Source organism: Pholcus phalangioides, unplaced genomic scaffold, assembly GCF_987345545.1.
Source record: "Pholcus phalangioides strain wild (caught in Gottingen) unplaced genomic scaffold, Ppha-v1.0 ptg000007l_1, whole genome shotgun sequence".
NCBI lineage: Eukaryota > Metazoa > Arthropoda > Arachnida > Araneae > Pholcidae > Pholcus > Pholcus phalangioides.
The window spans coordinates 942,022-959,305 of NW_028301600.1; the positions used below are offsets into that span (position 1 = coordinate 942,022).

The 17,284-nt window shown below is 36.5% G+C and overlaps 1 protein-coding gene across 2 annotated transcripts in view; it reads left to right on the top strand.

Moving 5' to 3' along the window:
• Positions 1-17,284, top strand: part of LOC149084778 (grainyhead-like protein 1 homolog) — a 203,733-nt gene that overhangs the window by 106,742 nt on the left and 79,707 nt on the right. For both annotated transcript variants that reach the window (XM_089232525.1, XM_089232526.1), the window contains exons 5-6: positions 4,748-4,839; positions 8,174-8,244. In XM_089232525.1, coding sequence (XP_089088651.1) covers positions 4,748-4,839; positions 8,174-8,244 — 163 coding nt within the window. The remainder of the gene's footprint in view (positions 1-4,747; positions 4,840-8,173; positions 8,245-17,284) is intronic.

A 17,284-nucleotide genomic window follows, 5' to 3' on the forward strand; every position in this document is an offset into this window, starting at 1 on the left:
TTGGCCCTGAGTTCATTTTACTGGACGATAACGCGAGGCCACATAGAGCTCTTCTGCTCGACGATTTTCTAGAGAGTGAGGATATTCGCCGGATGGATTGGCCAGCCAGATCTCCAGACCTTAATCTTATAGAGCGTGTCTGGGACGCTCTGGGGAGGACAATTGCAACTCGCAACCCCCCTCCGGGAACCATCCAGGGAATGAAAACAGCATTGACACAACAAACACATTGTATTACACAATTATTGAATGGTTATTTGTTTTGTATTGTATCAATGTATATACATATCAAATTTCATTAAAATCGGTACAGTAGTTCTAGAGATAATCGACCAAGTCTGCAAATTCTCTTAATTTCTTACACCAGTGTGTATGACCGAAATTTCATAACGATTCGCCCAGTATTTTTCTAGAAATTCGAGAAAAAAGGTCTAAACTCTAAAAAGACACTTTTGGAAAAGGACTTGTGGAAACATAATGCATATATTCACTTTTAACTATAAACTCCGCGTCTTTTGTATTCAATTTTTACATAAGTGCAAAGTTATTTACTTAAAAAAAAGTTACAAGAGTGAATCGATGAAACGTAAATATATTGCACATTTCTTCATCTGTTTTTAAATGAAAAAACCTAATAAAAAAATTTTCGATGCTATTTATTTTTAATTGAATTTTTTTTGCTCTTTAGCTTAGTTTACGGTACATATATATTATTTTGAAATGATTTTCTTTCAAATCTTCGTTTATTTGCAATAATTTAAAATAAAATTGAAAAATTTCAATCGGGAGAGATATATATAAACATATTCGAAATAGAAACCTGCTATTAATAAAAAGTTCTGTTCGCAAAAATATTTGGCGTAATTGAAATGCTAGTTTTATGTTTTGGTTGGCGCATCGGGGAAGTAACCTCATTTTGGAGTGTTTCTTCTAAGCAGTGTTGTGTGTGTGATTTTGATTTTCTTATTAAAAATATACGTGGAATTTCTTCGATTGGAAACATCAGAAGAGATATAGTATATCTCTCATCATCACATATTATATCGCATATACAGGGTGATTATAAAAAAACTATCCCGACATATGGGCCCCTAACTATCATACCATTCACAGAAACTGAATGAAATTTTGGCATAAGGTATTTTGATGTATGCGCTCAAGAATGATATGGAAAACAACAGTGTCACTCTAACAGTTACGGTTACAGTGAGAAAATTTCGAAAATATCAAATGGCAACACCAAGTTTTTTGTATTGGAATGTGATCTCCATTGTGAAAAACCCTAAATAGCGTTCGAACGGCAACTGTAGCATGAAAATCACCGGCGGTAGATAGGCTAAAAGTGGCTAACATTAATGCTCTGGTGCACGGCAAAGTCCTTTTTACTTTTTCCTTGCCTAGCTCCGGGGATTTTCGTGCTACAGGTGCCATTCCAACGCTATTTAGTGTTTTTCAGTATGGAGATCGCATTCCAATACAAAAAACTTGGTGTTGCCATTTGATATTTTCGAAATTTTCTCACTGTATTTTTCGTAACTGTTAGAGTGACACTGTTGTTTTCCATATCATTCTTGAGCGCATACCTCAAAATACCTTATGCCAAAATTTCATTCAGTTTCTGTGAATGGTATGATAGTTAGGGGCCCATATGTCGCGGGATAGTTTTTTTATAATCACCCCGTATTTCAAAACGGCATTACAGTGGAACCTCGTTTATACTTCGCCCAGTTATACGACGTTTAGCTTCGGTCGCAATTGGTTCCTATACATTTTAATGGTAAAATAATTAATTTATTCCACGTTTTCACACTTCGATTCGAACTACAAATCTTTTTTAGGAAAAAAATTATACATCCATCAAATATGCGCGCAATTTCTGCAGACCAAGGTTGTTCATCCTTTAAAAGAGTGCGGGCCGCTTTATTGACTTGAAATGTGTCACGGTCACGACCATTCAATTAAATGATTTAGAACAGGGACGCGAATCACTTAAGTGATTTGTAAATGTACCGCGGGCCGCTTGAGTGATCTGGGAATATGCCGCGCGTCGCTTAACTGCTCTAAAACTGTGCCATGGTGATCTGTAAATTAGGCAGCGGATTACTTCAGTGATCTGGAACTGTGTCACAGATCCCTTGAGTGATCTTTAAATGTGTCGCGAATCGCTTTAGTGCTCTGAAACTATGCCGTGGTGATCTGTAAATAGACCGTGGGTTACTTAAATGCTCTGGAACCACTGTACGTCACTCAAGTTATAGAATAGGGGACCGTATAAAAAGTTCATTGTAATTCATAAATTTCATATTTCAGTATATATACGGTTCTTAAGCCGGGATTGCACTATAAAAGCTTTGATAAAACTTGAAAAATGCAATCAATAAGAGTATCGGTTACATTTAAACGAATGTAATCAATAGGCTTATTGGGTTTTTTTTTTCAGGCTCTGTAAAAGATCTTATATCAAATTTTTATAGTGTTAACATGGTCCTAGTCAAACATCTAAAATGAACACTTTATATTTGAATTATTTTCTAATCAAAATTTATTTTAATACAACCAACTGTTCATGAATTATTCGAGCTGAAACGGACTTGAGTTCTTGCTCTGTGTATATTTATCTATAAAAGCTTCCTGTTCTCGGGAGCATTAAAATATGTGCATTATATCCAAACAAATTTAATTTTAACATTTCATTTTTATATACCATTTTTTCTTGGAAAAATAAATACTGCATACAATCATTGTTCGTGAACACGCGAGCAGTCTGGTCTCACTTTAGAGCCAGTCGTCTGGAAGCTATTACGAGCGGAAACAAGTCGCGTATATGCGCAGGACTACTATAAAGTTCTTGCGCACACAACGACTTGTTCGCGCTCGTGATACCTTCCAACGGAAGACCGACCTTAACCGAGTTTGTTGAGTGTTGCACTTGGTGACGCATGCGTGTGTTGAGCAATTATTTTTTGAACTGAATCAAAATAAAATACAAATACAAGGCCACAACAAAAAAAATGCTCAACGAGGTGGCTGAGAAAAAGATGCCCATAACGGATATCATTATACATATATACAAATCGATATATAGCATGTTAACGAGAGTAAATCGTTTTTCTAGAACACTCATTGGATAGTTAACCAGTATCGTATATTAATTACGAATGTAATGTAATTTTGTACTCCTTTCCACGGTTTAACACTTTGACTACCACAATGAGAAAAAAAACCTTAGATGCAATTTTTAATTATTAGTCAAATAATATTCCCCATCTTACAAAGCCGATCGAAGAATTTTTAAATCCTGTAAATATAATAATGCGTTATTTTTTTCTAAACTGAAAAATAAAATTGATATCGTATAGCGTAAAAAACGTCAAATTAAGAAAGTCTGGGGAAGAATGGTAAGTATGAATTCAATTGTTTCCTAAATTCCTACAAAACACAATAAATAATCTTTATGCCGGTCGTCCACTGGAAGCTACTACGATCAAAAACAAGTCACGGAGCAAGTCGCATACATGCGACTTGTTTTCGCTCCGGGTAACTTCCAGTGGACGACCGGCCTTATTTCAAACGTCGATGACGGCTGATGAGTTCCATTCAGCTGCAACTGAAGTAAACTTTCTTCTCTCATTCTAATGATGAGCAACAATGCAGTTACGCCTTGTTCGCATATTGGTGTCATTGTAAAAGTTAAACATGTTCCATCAAATTGGAAGGAATCGAGGGAACACATAGTCAATTCAGAAATTCCACGTTTAACTTCTCTGAAAAAGCGCGGACGTCAAGTTTTTCCTGAGCCTTGCTCATATCAGAATTAGAAACCTCACACGTGACATTTATTTTTTAATCGTTGCTTTCATGTGCGGTTGCCAGATGCCACGTTTAACGGAAATTCCCGTATTTTGAAGAAACCTCAGTGTGTGTAAAAATAATTAAACTTAATGAAAAGTAACACTGATTTTCCTAGTAGAGGTTTGAAGCTTTGTAGGCTACAGCACACTGAATTATTTAAATCAGAAAATACTCATTTAGAACCAAAAACAGTGCAGGAACACGATGGTTTGGGGCTCTTTTTTGACTTGGGGGTATCGGGTCCCGGCGGCCTATCTACCAAGACACCTCTGCTCTTATTATTTGAAATTTTCATTATGATATTATTCGATTGAAAATTTTTCATCACTTAATTCCATAGTGGCCCGCGAACAGTTGAAAAATGCACACGATTATTAGCGAAACCATTAAGTGGCCCACGCTCGTCAAAATGTTGAGCATTTCTGACTTGGAGCAAAGTGTTTGGTCTAACTAAGGTGCTTATATAACAGGGCGGAATCATCATCTTCCATCTTGGAACGGCGAAACCAGTTTTTGTTCAGACTGACGTCTAATCTATCAAAAAAGCAAGATAGGGGACAGCGGTTGGCTATAGCGATAGTGTTGACGTCACACTTCGCTCAAAGATGGCAAATATGTCAGTCTGGGATTTCAAGGAACCCTAGTTTTATCTATAATTTCATGTTTCAGACGCAATCGGGGGTCTCTTACATTTATGTTCATCCAAAGTAAGATATTTTAAGATATTGGAGTCATTTTTCAGTCAATAACAAAATCTTTTGATTGAAACGAAAGTAAGTGGAATTTTTTCCCCAGTTTATATCGAATGACTTAAAATATTTGCATAATGATTTTTTTTAATTCGTAAATTATTTCCTCATAAATATATAAATGACAAAATAATTTTCCTTTTTAGCTATTCAGACTTAGGGTTCCACTACTTCCTCGAGTCGCCAATATCCACCAGCCAAAGGAGGGAAGATGACCGTATTACTTACATCAACAAAGGTAAGGCAGTCGTTTTGGTTTATGCAACTCACCATCAACAAGAATTATCTAAAACAATTGACTTTTTTTATGACTGAACACTGTTCAGGTCAATATTTTCAACTTCACTGGCATGGGGAATACAGAACGAGTTCTTGAAGATGCAACAAATATAATGAGGCCGGTCGTCCACTCAAAGCCACTACAAGCAAAAACAAGTCGCATGTATGTGCACGACAGCTAAAGTAGTCTTGCGCATACACGCGACTTGTTTCGCTCCTAGTAGCTTCCACTGGACGACCGGTCTTAAGCGACAAGATGGGCTATATTATGAGGCTATTTACTCTTTTTCACTGGGCACCAAATCAAGACCAAAACTCCTATATTTCGGTTTTTTTTTGGTTTTTTTTTGCCAGATTGTGCCACAGAATCTTAAAACTCAATTTTATGTCTAATTACGAAACGGGTTGAAGAAAAGTGAAACACTTTACTTTTCATTTTCAGTTTTCTCAGCGGAAAACATTCACAGTTGATTTTTTCATATTGACGTCATTTAGGTATAGGATTTTTCATATTCTATTGAGCATAAAATGTGTTGAATTGAATCAAACATCCGAATGAGTTCATTTTCTCTATGCATTAGGTAGGTGGGAATTTTTATATTTTTCTCGAAGTAGTTAAACGGCTAAAATTATTCTGGCTTGAAAGGTAAGTCAGTATCGATAGATCATTTCTTAGAGATCTGGAGCAGCTTCTCTTATGTAAGAGAATCAACATCACGGAAATTATTGTTTACATGTCTTCTATACACGGGGATTCTAAATTCATGGGAAAAACTCTAAGAGGTGATATAAGGCACCTAAACAAGTATTTTTGATCGTAGAACGTGAGGTCGAATCGCAATAGTGAAGGCGGTAGAGGATGAGGGTGAACAGCAGCACTGCACCAAAACAAATCATATTTTTCTGACGGATTTGCTGCGATATGTGCTATCAACCATTCGAGGACGCATATGCACCTTCGGATTAGATTAGTTTGTTTTTTATTAGTGCAAGGACCATCAAGTCTGTACTACGCCAAACAATGATCAAGTGGTACAATGACTTGTAATAGAATTTGCGTTATCCCCAATTTGCACTATTAGAAGTAGATCCAAACTTGCGGAAGGTGCAGCCGCTTTGGGCACCTAAATTTTAGGGCCGCAAACAGAATAAAAAGACTTTGATTATACAAATACAACGCCACAACAGGCAAAATGCCCAACGAGGTGGCTGAGAAAAAGATGCCCATAAAAATATGGATGTCATATATTTCAAAAATATAGCAACCCAATTAATAATGCAATAACATTAAATTGGATTAAATTTTGACTCCTTAACAAAGCAATAGCTCAAAATTCTGTCCAAGGCAGGAAACCCACAAATCTAGGATTTCGACAGGCCTCCAAGCTAGGCCCTGTATCTCCTTAAGTTCGGGCCCTGGGCAACTATGATTTTTTGGAATCCCTTACGCATAGTGTTCTCAGAGACATGGGGAGGGTCCCCTGCTTATAATGCAAAAAGCATCCAATTTTTTGGTCCCGGGCACGTGCCCCCGAACCAAGAGTGCACGTGTGTTTGGTGCTCCGGGTGCTAGACCAGAAAGAGTGCTTGAGATCTTCCTTTAACGATGCATTTAAAACTACACGGGGGGTGGCGAAGGCAAAATGCATGCTTGCTCCAGCTGAAAGAGTATTTAGTTGCAGCTCTAGGTAGAGAGAGATAATGCGCCATCTAGCCCTGACAGGCGTTCCATTGCGGTGCGTTGTATACAGATACTGTACACATGCCCCCCACATTTTGCAGCAGGGTCCCTAGGCTGTGATCTTCGGCGTGCCCCAGGGCAGATATTTTTCACCAGCCCCTCTATAGTGAATTAAAAAGTGAAGAAACAAAATTAAAATAAAAATCGTTCACAGAGGCCCTTTCAGCCCCACTCTTTTGATTATAGAATAGTGGTTCTCAATCTTTTCAAGCACCCGAGGTCATACTCACAATTTTTATTGTTGGGTGATGGGCCTAAATTTATTCAAAAGTGTTTTTTTAATCGTACATATATAGTACGTAGGACACATAGTTTGATAGTCTGGGATGCTAATGTAATCCCGGCTTCCGCCAGGGGGCCGGAGACACTGGAGAATTATGAAAAATAATTTTAGTGAGCCATAAAATACTTGAGTCCGTCTCTGATAGAAAGCCTACCATACATTACAATACTCTGTACTCTTGATTGGTGTATTGCACTTAAACCATCAGAAAAATATATTTACTTTTGGTGAAGTTTTGTTGTGCACTCTCTAAAACCACCCTCTACCGCCTTTGATATTGAGATTTTACCACAAATTCTAAAACCAAAAATGGTTGTTTAGGAGTCTTATATCACGTTTTAAAGTTTGTCCCATTAATTTAGAATTGCGCTGTATAGAAAATACACCGCCAATCGACTGCTTTTACAAGGGGACACCAGTATCGATTGGTGAGGGACAATGCAAGGTTATGGTGTCGCAGGGAATTTTTCTCTAATAGAGTTGTTAATAAATGGAATAGCTTACCCCCGCAGGTAGTAAATTGTAACACAATTGACACGTTTAAAAAGAAATACGATAAACATGTTGGGGTTAATCGAGAAACTATCCATTCTTAGAATAAACAACCATAAATACATTATGGGCATTGCATAGTATTTTATCATGTGTATATATTGATTATAATTTTTGTTAATTGCATTTTTAATTGGGTTGCTATATATTTTTTTAATTATATGACATCCATATTTTTATGGGCATCTTTTTCTCAGCCACCTCGTTGGGCATTTTGCCTGTTGTGGCGTTGTATTTGTATAAAATACAAGTCATATACTTATAGCAGGATATTTCGGATAGTCTGAACCCCCAATTAACATCCAATCGAAACAACTCTTGCACTCGGTTTACCATTTTTCGAAATTTACCAAAAGCTTCGCCGTAAATAGCTAGCTAATAAAGTAGACATAAACGTCTAAAAATCAAAACATTAAAAGATCGGTCAATAACACCTTGTCATGTTGCAGCAAGGAAAAATGTCTATTTAAGGATGGATTCACGTCTGCGGACACTCACCGTATCTTGTCAGACATGACAAACATTCTTCAACACAAAAATGTCTGTACACAGCCACGAACGATATATATGAATACGTTCATTGGTTTTATCTTAAAGAATGTTTGCCGTGTCTGGCACGATACGATGAGTGTCTGTAGATGTGGATCCACCCTTAGTCCTTTTCAAATGGATTTCTTTGCTATATCTTCGATGTTCTCATCTGGTTTCACTTTGCAGGTCAATTTTATGGAATCACTCTGGAATACATTCCCGATCCTTCAAGACCACTCAAGAGCACAACCGTCAAGGTGAGACATTGAACATTGTATGTCGCGAAAACAGTCTCTCAGGGAAAAAGTACCGAAACAATTGTCGAAACAACATAAATATTACGGTAAATGCCATGAATCAGCTATTATGCATCATCACCTTTTATTGGTGATTATGCATAATACCCAAGCGTCGCTGGTGAATTTGAGAAATGCTAAAAAGAAATATCCGTAAGGATAATTTGATGAAATGATGCGTAATATCGAGGTACAATCGTGAAATTTGTTAAATCAGAGGTCGTTATATCAGTAATAAGTAAAATCATAAAGTTTGTTAATTACAAATTCGTTATATCCAGGTCAGATTGTAGAATCCATCAAATAGGAATATTATATTGGGGTCTGATTGTATACGCACAAAAACTTGAAAAAATTTCATTAACTCAAAGAATTTGCTAAATGAGAGTTCTTTATATTGGGGTATGATCGTGAAATTTGTTAATAGGAGTTTGTTACATCGAGGTCCGATTTCAGAATTCATATGGGAGTTTTTTCGAGGGATGTTCGGAAAACGTCTTTAAATCAGAGTTCATAATATCCGGTTCAGATACTTTCTCACAAATACTATTATTAAATAATAAATCTCGCCACGGCAACGGTACCGATTTATCATATTTACTTATACTAAATGACGATTACGCATAATAACTGGCAAATGTGATGAATTTAGTACGATTTATCATGTCCACCAACAACGCTTGGCTATTATTCAGAATCGCCGGTAAAAGTGATAAATTTAGGGAAATTTGTCAAACTTACCAAAATGATCGGCGACTATGCATAATAACCGGATTTATCACATTTACCGTAAAATAACCACGGATTGGAAATTAAAATCGCATAATGTTTTTTTTTCGCATATTATTGGCATCACGTAATACAGGTTCATGTTACTTTGAGTCATGTTGCCAGCGTGACCTCAAAAAGAAAGGAAAGAAAGAGGAAGGGAGCCCCATGCGATCATTGTGATAAGTTTCACGTCTTCGAGATACTTTCGGGGAAACTGCTTTTACATAATTAAGGCAATTATTACCGAAAGATTTCTTTTGCATCCCAGAAATTTTGGGAAAAAAAATAACTAAGAGTTTAAATAGAGTATAAATAAGAGTTATATATCTGTGGCAGAACTTTACATAGATTTGATATGAAAAATTCTCAGACTAATGCGGAAGTGTGTCAGACGATGGGTGCGACCGTGGCCTAAATGGTCTATGTGTCTGCTTTCTTTCGCCCCATCCAGTCTAAGGCCGGTCGTCCACTGGAAGCGACAACATGCGGCAAGATACGCGAGCGGAAACAGCCGACATCAAGTCCGACGACAAAGCGCGTCTGACGTCGTCTCCGGAAAGCGACCTTTGCATGCTAGTCAGTTCGCGGCTGCACTCCATGCAGACGATTTGTCTGTTAAATAATCTTGCGGAAATATTAAACTAAAAATTTCTGAGAAAATTTATTAAAGTCCGTACTTTGAGACATGACACAAACTCCGGAGAAGGCATTGTTCGTTGTAAATAAATTAATAAATATATTTAATAGATTATTACTTACCATCATAACCCATGAATGACAATAATCAAATACAGCTTCCATGTTTATGTGGGAAACGCAGGGTAAGAGAGAGCGGAGCAAAAAAAGAACGAGCGAATGGTGCGAAAAAAAGTAAACAACCGTACTGTTCTCCTGCACAGATACGGCAAGTGGCATGTAATCCCGTTGGAATCAGAAATTCTTCTCGTCTGGCTGATGCAGCCGGAAATCACTATCTGAAGATCGCTGCTAATGGACGAGGTTCTGCTCAATGGGATCGGTCTTGCAAATACAGGCATCTTCGCGCGACCTGTTTATCGCTGCAAGTCGATGACTGGTTTAAATATTAGACGAAATTTAATAAAATGTGTTTTAATCGGGTGCCTATGTTGCCGCTTTACAGGAATATAATCAGCAGAACGTTGCCTTTGCTTAGGTCGGCGTTAAACTATAAAAGTTTTATGAAAGTTGTTTTATAAAACTTGAAAAATGTCGGTTGAATGTTGCCTGCGCGATACATCATCCACGAAGGCTGGGGGACATCGACTCACTGGTGTTTTTAAGGCAACTGGCCACGTCCAAATGACGAATTTTTCGAAAATTGTCAAAAACGGTTTCATACATTTATTTCAAAGAATGTTTTACACACAATGCAAAACTGACTATAATGAGTAAGGATGCTTCATTTGTATGGTCAGTAGGGATTGGAGTCGATGAATATCCTCATTATATGCATAGAAATTAGCATTTACATTTTTTTCACCTGGAGATTTAGTAAAATGTAATTGATGCATTCATTACAATGTCCTTAATCAATATTTTAGCAATTAAAATGACCTTATGTTACAATTCACATAAAACTAGTTTATCCTCTAATGCAGGCCCTTCAACCCATGGTCCGCGGGCAATGCGCCCCTCCGACCATTTTTAGAAAATAACTACTTTACATAAAAACTATTAAATTCTCTAAATATGTATTTATAGTACCATGAAATATGTATTTATATTACCATGAAATATGTACTTATAGGCTACATATGTCCAGAGGCCAAAAATTCGACATCAAAAAGTTATACATAACATATACAAAAATGCTAAAAAAAACACCTTAGTTATTGAAAAAATTAATTTGTTATTGAAAAAATAATTTTAGTTATTGAAAATAATAATTTCACTAATGATAAAATTTATAATTAATGCACAAGATAGTTACAGAATTACCCAAAGAAATAATTGCAGAAATCATTGAGAATAATTTCAGAATTTTTAAAAGCAATAATTCGTAAAAAAATTAAACTTTGAAATTAATGATTTCCTGAAAATTTAAAATGAAAAAATAATTTCAGAATTATCGGGACAAATTTCAGATCAAATAGAAGAAGAAATTGATTAAAAAATTTAATTAAAAAAGGAAGTTATTTAAAATGAATAAAAATTCAATGAAAGAAAAAAATTCAGAGCAAATGAAAATGTTCAACAAATTTGAGAACCCTGTTTAATAACCGAGAATACCACGGTATGACTTGGTGACCCGCGGGATTCGTGAAAAGTTCAATTTGGCCCGCAATGTCTGAAAGGTTGAAGGCCCCCCTGCTCTAATGGTTTTGAGTAGTGTATGTTTCGCCTAAAAAAATCATTGATCTGTTAATTGGACGAAAGTTTTCGTTTGTATGCAAAAAACTTGCAAAACTAGGTAATTTACAGGGCGTCCATAATTAAAAGATTTTGGTTTCGCCTGTAGGCTACTTTAAAATAGTCATCAGAAAATTGTGAAATTTTGTGGAGGGCTTAATGAAGTGATGGGAATTTGTTTCAGGGGAAAAAAATAGTTGCACATGTCGCCACCAGAGGTCATTTTATCAAGAAATGACACATTTAAGCAAACGTAAACAGTTTTAACAATTGTTAAACACTTTAACAATTCATGTTCCACATGATGGCCATCATTTTTAGATACCATGTGAAATTTGCAAGATGGCATGTCCCACAACTGGCCGAAGTATGTGCGGAGAAATGTTAAGCACGTGGCGTGAGATGCTAAGTTCTTCGGTTGTCATGATTTTCAGACGTCCAGACGTTTCAAATGCCCAAAAATTGCATGGATTAAGGTCCGGGGAATCGGAGAGGCCATAGATTAGGGAAGTGCCGGCTGATGACACGTTCTTCTGTAAAATGTGTTTTAAGAACATTCTTAACACACACTGCAATGTGTGGAGGAGCTCCGTCTTGCATAAAGATTGTGTCTGCAAGGCAGTGACGTGCTTGCAAGAGCCGGAACAATTTCGTTCTGAAACAGCAATGCATATCGCTTCCCGGGGATCGAACATGTCACTGGACCTGTAGAACGTGACTCCTCGTAGAAGTGGGGACCGAGAATAAATGATACAGTAAATCCACAGCATACCGTCACACTTTTGGTGAATGAAACGGAACCTCTAAGATAGCGTGTGAATTTTCTGGTTCCCAAATTCGGCAGTTGTGAGTATTGACTCCATCACCGTTCCATCCAAGGAAAAATGCTTTTCGTCTGTCCAAAGGATATTTCAAAGCCTTTCTGAATCGGCCTCAACGCGAGTTAGAAACTGCAGTGAGAACCGGAGTCTAGCGTCATAATCATGTGGAAGGAATAGCTGCACAAGTGAAAGTTTGTACGGATAATGTCGGAAGATATTCCACATGATCTTATGGACAGTTGAGCGTGGCCTATCCATAAGATCAACTATTTAATCGCTACTACTAGTTGGATAGACCAACTTACACGCCTGACCACGAAAATTTGAAGCTCTGTCCTCTTCCACCTCAAGCGAAACCTCCTGTCCTGCGTCTATAGAAACGAGTTTTCTTCCTCTTCCAGGGCGAAAATTGGTCACGATTTTCGACGAAAAACAGTCAACGATCCTTTATTTTACATTTCGTCATCATGTCCCGAAGGTTTTAACATTCATTGGACTTTTTCGAATCCTCTTCCAAGTCCGATGTTTCCGTAGAGCAGTTACTGTGGAATTACTGTTTTGGTAAAACAGTTTGACCAAGAAAGCGCGATCTCGTAAACTTATCGTCATTGTGAGCAGCAAGCACATTGAGAAACAAGACTTAGGTTTTATAACAGCTGCTGCGTGACATCACACATAAATTTACATGTTTACTACAGGTATTCAAACTGAAACTCCCTCTGATAGCGACATGTGCAACTAATTTTTTTCACCCCTTAAACAAAATTTCACACTTTCTGATGACTGGTTCCGCCTTTAGGCTACTTTAAAATAGGGTCTTTCAGTTATGGACGCCCCGTATTTCAAACATCAAAATAAAATGATTCGAAAAAACAATTCACTACTGCTGGAATTCGAAATATAGATTCACTCTTAGATATTGAGTTTGACGTTGATGTCACTACCTGGAAATGCATTGATCTCAAAATAATTTCAATTCAAAAAATATGAAAAACCCGTACTCATGAGGTCACTAGGTTCTGGTCCCCAAGAACGACCTTACATCGCATGTGTTCATTATTTTCTGATATCGGATAAGAAAAATAAAAAGGGTCGCGTATTCGTTTCATGACACGAAATAATACTGATCGAAAAAAAAAAAACGTCATACAAATGCAGTATAGAAAACGGCTTATTTTCAGTCTGTCTCCTTGATCCAAATGAACAAAGAAAAGAATTTTCGGAAGATATTTAATACGAAACCGGTATCTCGTTCGTTCATTTTGTTACATTGGAACCTCGTTGATACGTCATTCAGTAATACGACGTTTATACGACGTTTGCATTAGGTCGCAATTGGTTCCTATACATTTTAATTTTGAAATATTTCATTTATTCGACGCTTTCACTTTCATCTCAAACTCTGAATATTTGGAAATAAACGTCATTTATATCCATCAAACGCGCGCAATTTTTGTACGCGTTGCTGCAACAGCTCTTCTTGCATATTTTCTTGGCAAAAGCCATAAATTTAAAGGCGATTGCTGACGTATACGAAAATAGCCAGTGAGCAATAGCTTATGGCCATTTAGAGTGGACACTTCAGTGATTTGTTTATTAATTGTTTCTGAGAATACGCAGACGCGGCGAATCCCAAAGAAACGGCTCAATTTTTTTGACGGCCCCATTTGTGGTTTCATAATTTTTTTCTCCCGATGTCTTCAGAGTTATCCCCAGAGAGTTAGATAGTCCAGTGTAAGCATTTGAAAAGTACAGGTCTGCCGATAAGAGACACATACGGTACACCTACACAGTAAGTTCTTTTTCGATCACATTTCCTGTAGAATTTTTTTTCATTGCAGCGCTTTGCTTGCTGGCTGTGTCAAATCCAGCGTTCGTAATGTCGGAAAAACGAAAAGAGTTTCTCCAAAAAAAACTGAAAATTTTGGAAGAATTCGACAACAATTTTAAATTAATGACGAAAAGTTTATCGTGCAAAACAGTTGAATATCCTTGTGTCTACTTTGAAAACTATTATAAAGCAGAGAAACAAAATCAAACTCGAAGCTGCTGGTTGCAAATCATCCGCTGCCAAAAAATGAGAGTCCAAGATGAGATATTTTCTCATCGAGAAAGATTTTGTTACTACTTTTTTGCCCAAAGGAAATTTTATTTCTTCAAGTGATTTGAAAGGCGATTTAATTTTTTATCCCTCAAGCAATGTTGAAACATTTTTTATAAATGAATTAAAGATAATGATTTGTTTAATATTTTGTATTTCTGTCGGGGAATAATATTTTTTAAAATGTATCAATTATTCGACTTACACATTTATACGACGTTTTGACGGCCTCTTGAAAGTCGTTCCACTGTATTCGATTTCCTTTTGAAAGAATTGTAATTGAGTGATCTTTTTGGTATAATTTAAAGAAAAATACGCTTTTTCTCTCGTCATTCAATCACCTATAAAAGAAATAATGCGTAAAATGTTGGCCTGTGATTAAAAGAAAGAGACTATATTCGTCGTCTATTAGAAAATAGAGACGAGATGACCGCAGATTGTACAGTCCCATTGCATCGAATCTTGTTTGCACGCATCATATGATACGAACAAATATGTGTGTGGTCTTTTTTGTTAGATATCTTTCTCCTCTCGTTTCCACTGTTTTATGCAGCAAAGATGGATAACCCTTTCATATTCAAAACGATGGCAAGTTTCCGCATTTAAACAGATTTTCTCACAAAAAGTTTAAGCCGCTATTCTATTTATCGATAGTTTTAACAGAACAGGGAAATGGATTTAAGCAATAATAGCCAGTACGCGGGGCAAAAAGTTCGACGCAAAAATTATAAATACAGTAATACCCCGAAGTTACGCGATAAGTGGGGCCGATGGCAACCGCGTGAGTCAGGGTATAGTTTTCCCATAGAAATAAATATAAATATTAGATAATGCGGACCAAATTTTTATAACACCGGTATTTTTCTTTCTAAATACAGGAATCTCGTTTATACGACGTTTAAGAGGCCGAGTTAAAACATATAAATGTTTAATCCTTTAAGCGATTTTTAAAATTTTCCTGATTCGCATTATAACTGTCACATTTGAAATTGCGAAACTTTCGCAAATTGTTACTTATTTTCAAGATTTTTTTCCGATTGCGAGCAGATAACTGCTTTTCCTCCAACAAGAAAATTTACTCCACCCATCCCTTTTATTTCCCTCACTATGATACAGAAACTTATGTGGCTCTCTTTCTGAGAGAAAGTTTTTTTAGGAAGAAAAACTTTTTGCATTATTCGTACTGAGCGTATATATTTCTTTCTCTTTATCTAACCTTTAACAAGACCTGACACCGCACACTAGCAGTTGATTGGTTGGAAGGGGTATGGAGAACATGCTTTATTGTAAAAACGCTTCATTGCGTTTTTAGAAGACGAAATATCTCGGGGTGACAGAAATAAAGCGGATCAAGTTTCACGAGATATCTCGTAGGTGCGGTAGCCCAGATCAATAAGATACTCGCCTAAAGTATCAAAGGATGTTTAGAGGTGTCACGAGTTCGATACCCGGTTCGTCCTTCTCAGAAACATTCCTGACGCAGGGGTCAAACGGCGACATGACCACAGAAAAAAGTGATTGCTACCGCAGGGAGCTACCCACACAGAGGGGTTAGCGCACCAACCTCTCGGTGAGTATTAAAAAAGGCTGCCATTCGGAATCGGCATTAAATTGTGGGTCCTGGTCTAATTAGCCCTCGTATGCAGAGAATGACCGTAGTGCGACTAAAACGATCAAATGAAATATCTTGTGATTGCAGATGAAAGGGTAAGTCAAATAACAGACTTTAAAAAAATTTCTTTCCCTCACAGACATGCAATTAAACATTGAATGTTAAAATATTTTGTGTCTCTCTCCACACTGTTGTTATAAAATTTATATATATCATTTCAATCATACTTCAGGAAAAAAAAATTTCAAATTACTTAAAGAAATAAAATTTAGCGGAACATTACTTTTGGGACACGGTATTGGGGTACACATTGGGTAAAAAAAATTGCAATAAAATCTTCTCGACTTGGGAAAATTTCCCATCTTGGACTCTCATTTATTTTATTTATTTATTTTTTTTGTTTGCTGTAGATGATTTGCAACCAGCAGCTTGGTCTTTTTTTGTCTGCTTTATAATCGTTTATAAGCTTTTTTCAAGTTTTATAAAATAACTTTCATAAACCTTTTATAGTGAAATCCCATCCTTAGATTAGTCACTTCTGAAATATACAATTTCATTTTTTCCAGTTTATAGACTGAATATCGAGTAAAATATACTTGTCAGTATCGGGGGAACCACCAAATCTATTCAAGTGCTCAGGGCCTTCAATCGTCTTAATCCGGCCCTGAGTGAACGCCGTACGTGGATAACATTGTTTAATTAAAGTATTTTTTCTAAAGTTTAAAAAAATTAAAAGATTGAAAATTTAAAAAAATAATAAATATTTCAAATATCTATATTTTTTTAGAATTTTTGAAATTTAAAAAGAAAAAAATTAAAAATTTTAAGTTAAATTTCAAAGTTATTAAAGTATGTAGTCAATTAAATATTCGTAATGAACAGAACGGCTTATAATTTTGGTCCCGTCAGTGGCCGTTGTTGGCAGGTTTTATTGTATAAAATTGTAAAAAATGGACAAAAGGCAGTTGAAGTTGCTATATCTCAATCTCAGAAGGAAACGGAGGGATAGACGTATGTGGGTGCATCATATTTGATGAACAGGGACCCTCATATGGTGTTTTTAAGGGTATTTATGGCAAATAATTAAAAAAAATCCGTGCAAAATAATCTTTAAAAAAGTAGCCAAAGATGCGGACGAATTCGCTCCGCATCCGCATCGTGTGAATTGCCCCGAATAACTCAATTGTCAAATTTCTATGTGCGCACTTAGGTTTCGACACATGTGGACGACGTCCGGACTCGCATGAACATTTCTTATGTGCTGAGATATTTCGGCTTGTCTGAAAGGCGCAGTATATTCCAATTGTTAAAACGTCTTCCGGACCC